This window comes from Lepisosteus platostomus, chromosome 2, assembly GCF_059453375.1.
Source record: "Lepisosteus platostomus isolate fLepPlt1 chromosome 2, fLepPlt1.hap1, whole genome shotgun sequence".
Lineage (NCBI taxonomy): Eukaryota > Metazoa > Chordata > Actinopteri > Semionotiformes > Lepisosteidae > Lepisosteus > Lepisosteus platostomus.
In genome coordinates, this window is record NC_142612.1 from 73,394,437 (window position 1) to 73,403,588 (window position 9,152).

The following is a 9,152-nucleotide window of genomic DNA, read 5'->3' on the forward strand; positions in this document are numbered from 1 at the left end:
TACCTACTTTAAAGGACCATGGTACAGTCTCTGGGGATGGCTAATGCCGAGAAAGTCCGGATTGTAACTACCCATACTTTCGGCAGGATTGATGACATCGGGGCCAATGGGAACACCTGGAAGTAGATTCAGGAATAAACATATTCGGATGCCTTCACACACAATGAGGTGGGTGTATGAAATGAGCCGACAATCTAGTTTGTAGTTTTGTATGTGGACTCACAGGGAAATTTCAAGGCAAAGTTCAAGGCTTCTTGAATCATAACATTATGAGCAACACAGACCAAATTGGGAGTCCAGGGTGACCTCCTTTGTTCATCATTTCTATTCTGCAATTGTTTCAGGCACAGAAAGTGTGTGAAGCCCTAATTCCCTATACACTTCCACAAGTAGAACCCATCCAGAAATCATTTTTTATAACAGTTTTAGGCCCTGTGCAGGTCATCTTTGCTTTTTGTAAAATCCTATATGCAGTCCTGACTGAGTACTGCTGTAAAACAGCACCGGATTAGAATGATAAACTTGCTCTTACAGGAGACAAAACACTTTCTATGTTTTAGAGAGAAAATGCAATACATGGACAAATATTTCTTTGGTTGACCTGAGTGACTTCAGTAACTGAGCATAGAGCCTTGTCTTTCTTATTTCTTGATATACAGCACTTCCCCGCCTTTGTTTTATCATTCCAGAAAGGTGTGTTTAGGATAACCAGTGAGATGTTTTACCTTTTAAACTCAGTCTGATTAACTGTAACTAGAGATGACTGAAAGAAAGTATTCTGGTGTAAACTGTCAAAATGATATGGTCTATTATATTGGCCAAATAATGTCAAAAGCTTTAAATTATAATGTTATATATGAATTTCACACAAGCAACCCATCTTTCTATATTTTGGGGAGTTTGCTGAGAATTAGCTAATCATGTGCTGTAGAGGTGTTTTTACTATTGGAGACTCTGTTAAGAGATGCACAGTGCACAGTAGTTGCCAATGTTGCCTCACTGGGCTAGAGACCTGAGTTCAGTGGCAGACATGGGGTGAAATCTGCATGCAGTTTGTACAGTATATTCTCCCTGTGCTCACGTGGTTTTGCTCTGGGTGCACCTGTTTCTACCTGCCTTCTGGGACAATTGGCCTAGTTGTGTCTGAGTGCCCTGCGATTGACTGGCGTCTCGTCCAGGACGTATCCTGCCTTGCGCGAGACAGGGACCGGCTCCCCTGCGACTCTGCATTGGAAGAAGCGGATAGAAAATGAATGGATGAATCTGCAGAGTATGGCGCTTACGTATTCCGTTAATGTCCCAACGCATCGTTTACTGCGGAACGTCCATTTAAGACAGCGGCTAAAGAAAATAAATTCTTAACGCGACGCTATAGCGCAACTGGTGAAGCAGAAAGGAATTTGCATACGGACATAAACCGAAGGTTTGTAATATTAATATGGCAATAATAGTCATAAACATAAAGCAACGTCAGCTCAATTAATTACAATGGTGTTGAATCATTATGGCTTGAATTATCTAATAGCGTGCTTGCATGTACATTGCGTCATAGATACAGCCTGTTGTGATGTTGCTTTTGTCGCAGGTGGGTCTGCTTATAAACACACTGCCTTAGAGGTTTTTTTTCTTATCCGTTTGCTTGCTGACTTCCTACTGACAGAAGAAAGTGAACGTCTTTTTTTCTCTTTTATTTTATTTTATTTTTATCTTATTTTATGTTATTTTCTCTACATTTGAACGAATAGGCATAATTAAGTTTCCGAAGTAATTTCTAACGTGATTATAATTTCTCATGTCTTGAGAGTGAAGGCAAGAAGACTGGTGAGTTAATTTAATAAACGATATTGTTTTCTATATAACGAGTGTTTTCTATAGTTTTGGACCGCCGTAGTGACTCTCTAACTTCACTAACTAGAGTTATACTAGTGAGTGAGTTCTGCCATTAGCTGGTCCTTCTTTTGCTCATTGTTTAAAACTATACACTGGGCTTTACACTAAAACTAATTTGATGTTAGCATTTTACATCAAATTAAATGGATACATGTACTGTATGTAAAATAATCTTTGATTGTATTACTGTGTAACCTTCCTATAGATGTTATAGCTTTAAGAGAAAGTTGTCAGTAATAATGGGTTTGTGCTAATAATTTGAGTAGGTATTCCACTTTTTATAATAATGTGATTTTCTAGACTGCCTGATATAGATGAGCTATAATTTTAACGAATTTGAGAGCATTCGCATCTTAAGCTGTCAAAACCTGACATTTACTTCGCGAACATATTAACCGTGCAGCGTACGTACATGATAGTTAAAATACACTCGAAGTTTTAGTTTTGCCTACTCCTACTTGTAAAGCCCTGTTCCATTTACGCAAATATGTGTGATGACCTTGTTTTGCTTTGTTTCCTTGTCCAAGTTCAGACTCATGAAATCTGAAAAAGAAAACAGGCTGTAGTGATCAGTGGTTTCCAACTGCGACAGTGGGCACCTCTATATCTGCTGATTTTCTTTTCAGCCGAGCTGCAGCTATTCGTGTGAATTGACCTGGTTTTGACTTAGGGCTAATTTGTTTCTGTATTCAGTCTTGAGCTTCAAAAATACCCTACTTCATGGGTAATGGTTGCAATCAGCTTAAGCAAGCATAACTTTAAACAGGATCCCTTCCATTTTCCTATCCTCATTTCTGACTATATAGCTCTCAGTATCAATTTATGATGCACAGGACATAGGTGGGGCTGAACTTAATTTTCCTTCAAATCGAGGAGTCCAGTTGAACATATTTCAGGCAGCACACCTGAATGAAGGGAGTTTCAACAGTCAGAAACTGGTACATGGCTGATTCCAAATCCCATTCGGCCTTTTAAGGGCTGAACGCAAATTTTAAAATATGCCCTGAATAGAAAACCGAAATCAATTAGCCTGCGATTAAGAACTCAGGAAGAGCAAAACGCAGAAGAGACAGTAGTCCCCCGGGATCAGTGCAGGAAAGCACTGAATAAGAGAGCCTTCTGCAGGCTTGTGGGCCCTAATGTAATTTTTTTAACCTCATTTTTGTAATGAAATTTGACAGTCAAGTACGAGTTCTGAGAATGACTTTGTTTTCAGACGTTTTTCTGTTAGCTTACCCCTTTTCGAGGAAATGTGTTTTATTTATTTATTCCAAGAGGGGGAGTTGAGAAAGACTTGTGGACGACAATGTCAGAGGCAAAAGACGAGGCAGAAACCAGGTGGTGGAGGAGAGGCAGTACAGAGAGAGAGAACAGTGGTGATAAGACACCATCGACAGAAAGCTTGCCGAAAAGCCCTGGAAAACAACTGTATTTGAAAAATCTTCCCAAAAAAGAGACATCAAATGAGCGGTAAAATTGATATTTGCTAAAACTCAGGCTTGTTGTAATGCGGCATTATCATTTATTGTGTGAGATATAAAATCTTCTATTAAATATATATTATATATATATTATTAGGTGTGTATATGTATACCTTTTGCAGTGTCATTATTAAGTTAATAGAATTTTATTAATTTTATTAATATCTATGCATTTAAAAACTAATTCACAACCTTCTTTACTTTGCCTATTTGAAGTGGCAACAGATTCAATTGTGAAAAACATGTTAACACAAAGCTTGACAAGTCTGTACTATATAACAACAATGCATACATTTAAAGACAAGGAGAGACTCACTAATTCAAATCAGTTTTCTTCACAGAAACAATTAAGTGCAATCTTTTAAGTATGTTCCAGTGTTGTCTTTTTTGTCACAGTTTACCTGTAGGTTCTGCCCCAGGAGCAACAGATTCCAGAACAGAACTTGCTCATCTCGATGGCTCTATCTACCAACATCTTACATGTCCCTCCTGTAAAAAGATCTTTTCCCAGCCATGTGTACTGCCATGTAATCACAGTTTATGCAAGCACTGCCTGGGTGCCATTAAGAAAAAGGCATCCCGAGATGAGAGCAACCTGCAATTTGCCATGTGTCCAGTCTGCAACCTGCTTCACAGATGTGAGCACAATGGCACATTTAATTTTCCGGAAAACCGCCTTCTTAGAAATATTGTGAAAAGATACTCTCAACAGTCTAAGACACGTAGCTCTAAAAAGAAGCAGGGCCTGGCATTTGAGGAGTTTGTCAACTGTGAGCTATGCCTCAAGGACAAGAACATATCTGAGAGATATTGTAAGACCTGCATGCTCAATTACTGCAAGAAATGTCTGAAGAAACTTCACAGTAACCCTGCTTTCCAGTTTCACATGCTGACAGAACCTGTCAACAAAGAGGAAGGTGAACTAGCATGCTTCTACCACCCTGAAAAGGTCTTGACATATTATTGCTTCACTGATGGAGCAACCATTTGTGAAGAGTGTATGAAAGTCAACCACATCAGCCATGAAAGAGCAGAGATCTCAGAGGCTTATATTAACAGAGTAAAAAGCCTAAATGCAGCTCTTGAGCAAGCAGGGAGAAGTAAGTATTTTGTATTTTAACTGCAACAATGATCATTTGTTTTCTCTGTGATTCCACAGAAGTATATACAGTAAGAGTGAAATTATTTTTCATGGCTTTCTGTAAAAATAAAGAGCAAAATGGGTCAAAACCTTTTGCAATTATAATGCATGTCATCAAGTAGGATTCAGAAGCCCTCAAAATAGCTGAAAAACTTTGGAATCTTTCATATTTCTAAATAGATGTCACTATTATGTATTAATATCTTACAGAAGCTACACACATTCAAGTAAGGGTGTGATGTACACAGGACTCAATGCACAACTTAAATAGAACTCCAGAAGTTGTTTAAGTCATACTGTATATTATTTTCATATTAATTATCATTCACTGGTTTCATCAGGGGCTAAGCATATGATATATCTAAAATAATAAGGAACAATATTTATTTTTCCTCAGTTAAAGATGCATGTGAAGCTGACATCACGGATGTAAAGCTTTTTACATGCAGGCTTAAGTGTGAAGGTGTGGAGCTGCATCGAAGGGTAACAGAAGGATTTCTTAGCTTGCACAAAAAACTCACCGAAAAAGAGGAAGAGATAACAGAGGTGATCGAAATGCTCTTGATGAAAAGTCAAGAGGAGGCCGATCAGTTCATCAGCTACTCCTCTAAGCATCTGTCTTTCCTGGAGGGCTTGGTCCAGTACTCACAAGAGGCACAGAAGGAAAGAAACAAAGCAGTGTTCCTGCAGGGCATTGATAACACCGTCTCAGAAATCTACACAGTTTTAGATGAGATCTACCAGCCCAACAAGAGCTTAAAAGAAGAACCTCTTAAAAACCTAACAGTGGATTTTGAAAGTGTCATGGATGGTTTGAGTGATCTTTATACTAAGTACCTCATCTTTGATAAAAACATCAAGAAACCAAATGTCCAAAGAACCTATAGCGCTACTCTGACTGCTCAATCCATCACATCAATAGGCGCTGCTGCAGAAGTAGTGGAGAAAGAAGAATCCCAAAACTCAATCCAGGACAGGCCTGAGGAAAACAATATGAGGGTGGTTTCCAGTGATACTGGGGGTAACTCAAACAGTGAGGAATTAGAGATTTTACCAGCTGGGGACAGGTCTGAGGGTAAGATACACCTGCCCAGACCACCAGTCATCTACCAGCACAATGTGAAAGGAGTCTCAGCTGAGGTATTACCTTTGGACTAATATACTGTATTACCATCAAAAACACACTTATCCCAAACTGTACCCCAAAAAGAACTGAAATATTATTACTTAATATATTCGGCATTACAGTAATTTCTTTGGAAAAGTATTGGTCCACAAATGTTGCAGAGAAAAATTATCTAAGTGATCATTCATGATTTTTCTGTACAAAGAAGAAATTAAGACATTAAGTGTGTCAGTCAAAACATTAGACTATTCTGTTTAACAGAAATATATTTCAGCTATTTTGAGAAGGATACATTTATATTATAAATTACTTAAGATAGGTTTTATGCTCTATACTTTTGTACAAATATACTCCAGATGGTTTTTATCATCTAATTTTGTTATAAACCTGATTCCTTACAGCAGATGGAAAAGTTTTAGATGTCTGCTTGCAATAATTTTTAGACCTGAAAGGTAATTCTGTATGTGATTCCTTTTCTCAGATCTTTTGGATGGTGCCTCTTGGAGAACAGGTGGATACTTTTGATGTCAAGTTTCAAGAAATAGTTTCTATCCGTTCCACCAATGTTCTGCCTCAAGATCAAGGTGAAATGGTCTTCGGCATAAAGATGTGCTCTTTCAGAGCAGGCCCTCTGAAACCCAAAGCCCAGTATCTTTTCACTGTGCGAGCACTAAATAAATATGGCCATGGAAAATGGAGCTGTCCTTACTGGGTGAGTTATTACTTTTCTCTTGAAGTTTCTATTATTTCACCTTTGTGCACCTTGTGTTGTCATACTTTTACTGGTTAAACAATATAAGAGTTTAAGAGAAAAAGAAAACTGGACCCTTTGTTAATTTTATGATTCTTTTAGACTGTATTCTATTGAAAAAAAAATTAGATGGATGTTGATTCAATATTTGCTGTAACTGTAAAAGTTGGTTTAAAACTAAAAAGCTGAAGGCATATTTAAGCACAGTGGTTTAAGTATACTTATTTTACCTTCTTTTGTAGAGAAAAAATGTCTCCACTGGGAAATAATCTTTGGCTACAGCAGTGTAAGGAGTCTTAATGCTAATTTTACATTGACCTTTTACTATGACCTAACCTTTCCTTAATGAAAATGATTACCAAGCACAACAGGTTCCTTAATCAGTTTTATTCCAAGGTCAGGAACAGGAGGCATAATCTGATGTGACAATAACTCATGTCTGCAGCATTTGAATTGTAGCATAACATTTAAAATCAAAATAAACTGTTCTATTTTTAAATATTCCATGTATTTGTGGACTGAGCAATGCTGAATATCAACTGTCAGTTTCTCATAATTTCTCATGAAGCTGTCACTTTTTGAACATCTGACAGATGTATGAAGGACACTGATTGTAATATCCAGAGGTATTATATGTGTTTGGATGATTCGAACTTTTATTTTAAAATACTTGTTTATTGCTTGCTCCATCTTTATGTTGTGGTTTACTGTAAATTCTAAATTTCACTGGTTAATAACTTAGTGAATATTTCATTGTAAACATTCATGACGCAGGAAATCTTTTTTTTTCATGCCGATCAATGAGACAGACATCCATCACTTCTGTACAATATAAAGTATTAGCTTCTATTTCTGTAGCTTAGGACTTGCTATTATATTACCTCTGTAATTGGGTAGCATTCTAGGGTTGTTGCTCAATAAATAATAAATACATCAGATCCAGTACCAGCTGTTCATTTCAGTTAATATCTTTTAAAGCTGTGATCCATTAGGGCCAACTAAATACACAATAAAAAGGACTCTTCTAAAATTGTTTCTAGGTCACCTTAAAGTGTTTGATTTGCAGAAATGTGTCAAATGGTGAACAATTGTGAATGAAGGACTGGTATAGTTATTATTGTATAAAATAAAGGAAACTGTTTATGCATAATGTATTTTGTAAATTCCAGGTTATGACTGAAGATGCTGATGAAGAATGACTGGACGGACTAGGGAAACTAACTTTAAATTGTCCAATAAGCAACCTGAGAAGACTGACATTCATCTCCAGACCTGCTTCAACTGTGCCATTTTTTGTTGATTGGATTCAAGTATTAAAAATGGCTCTCGTAATATCTCTATCTTCCTATGTTGGTGTCAAATCCAAGCTTTAGTCTTGTTGCTTAATTTCAGGGAATACAGTTTTTAATAAGATTCGACATATGCTTGTGCAAGATGCTAGAAAGTTAATAAGATTTGATATGCATAGATTTTTTTTAAATAAGAAGGCTGTAGCACTGGCAGATGAATTTCTAAACCCTTACATATAACCTCTGAGGTATAGGCCCAGATAATAAATGCAGAGATAGGCTTTTAGTCATGGACCTTTAATCAAAGTAAACAGTTTGATCAGAAACCTGAAGTGCACGTTTTAATAATTAAAAAAAAACATTCATGCAAGGTAATGTGTTCTGCAGGGCATCGTGCATAACTGCCACCACTACATCATGACATAATTACATTATCGTTTTTTATGCCACTGTGGTATCAAGGGCATCATTAGTCTGTAATTTTAATTAGAAATGTAAAGTGCAGTGGCTGGAAAACATTACTGCACTTATAAAATTAACTAAATGAGCCAATTAAAAAATGCATGTGTTCATGGTCTGAACTTGGGTTAATTGTATTTGTAGTCAGGCATTAATGCTAATGCATGCAAAGTCTGGAATCTGATCAATGTTGGATCTTTTACCTGTATGTACTCCTTTATAACATACTTTTTTTCCAGCTGGCTGTAATTTAAGAATAAGCACTCCTTGAACAATTTGACTTTGAATGCAGATATGATGCATACTTCCACTAACATTGTCAACAAAGACAATGACCTTAGTCTGGGGCAAACCACCTTTTTTAAAAAAATGAAAATTTGCACATTTTAAAAAATGCTTGACCTTGTAAACAATATTCCAGACCTTACGCAGATTATATGTTCTGCACAGTGACCCTTATTCTTGTGGTTTAATAAGCTGCTTTGAACTGTACATAATGTATGTCAGTGGTTTCAACCTATGGTTTGTGTACACGAAATAGTACATAAAGGTGTAACAGCTCAGTAGCAGTAACAGTTATGTTGTTGGGTTTATTTTAGTGCTGTGACCAGAAAAGAAATGGCAGCGCAGATTTTTACCATGCAGAATTGAGGTTCTAAACATAAAAATGGCTAATAACTGTTCAGTATAAGAACAGTGCTTAAAATGCTACGAAAATGTTTTTACACAGATAAGGTGAAGCACTGAAAAACCCTGTTTTTTTTTCTTTTTGCAGTTTACAGGTATTGTTAACTCTGTTTTCTCAGAGATTAATTTCATGTAATCATTTCATGCTATATCAACATAGAATTGAGGTCTTTAAAAAACTGGGTCAGAAAGTGAATAGAAAGGATGGATCAGTTTGTGACAGTGAAATAAAAATGTAAAGAGAGTGAACTGAGTGCCACAGTTTCCTCCGCTGAAGCAACTACTAAGAAAAAGACAAAAACTAAAACTGACAAGAACTGGTGTCGAC

At 36.7% G+C, this 9,152-nt stretch overlaps 1 protein-coding gene across 1 annotated transcript; it reads left to right on the top strand.

The window, feature by feature from the left end:
- The first annotated feature begins 1,572 nt into the window (after positions 1 to 1,572).
- LOC148677078 (tripartite motif-containing protein 42-like) lies at positions 1,573 to 7,723 on the top strand. Its single transcript, XM_088617608.1, has 6 exons — positions 1,573 to 1,821; positions 3,166 to 3,360; positions 3,768 to 4,471; positions 4,910 to 5,652; positions 6,120 to 6,350; positions 7,559 to 7,723. The coding sequence occupies exons 2-6, from the start codon at positions 3,197 to 3,199 to the stop codon at positions 7,586 to 7,588; spliced, it is 1,872 nt and encodes a 623-aa protein (XP_088473734.1). The 5' UTR covers positions 1,573 to 1,821; positions 3,166 to 3,196; the 3' UTR covers positions 7,589 to 7,723.
- Positions 7,724 to 9,152: the final 1,429 nt, after the last annotated feature.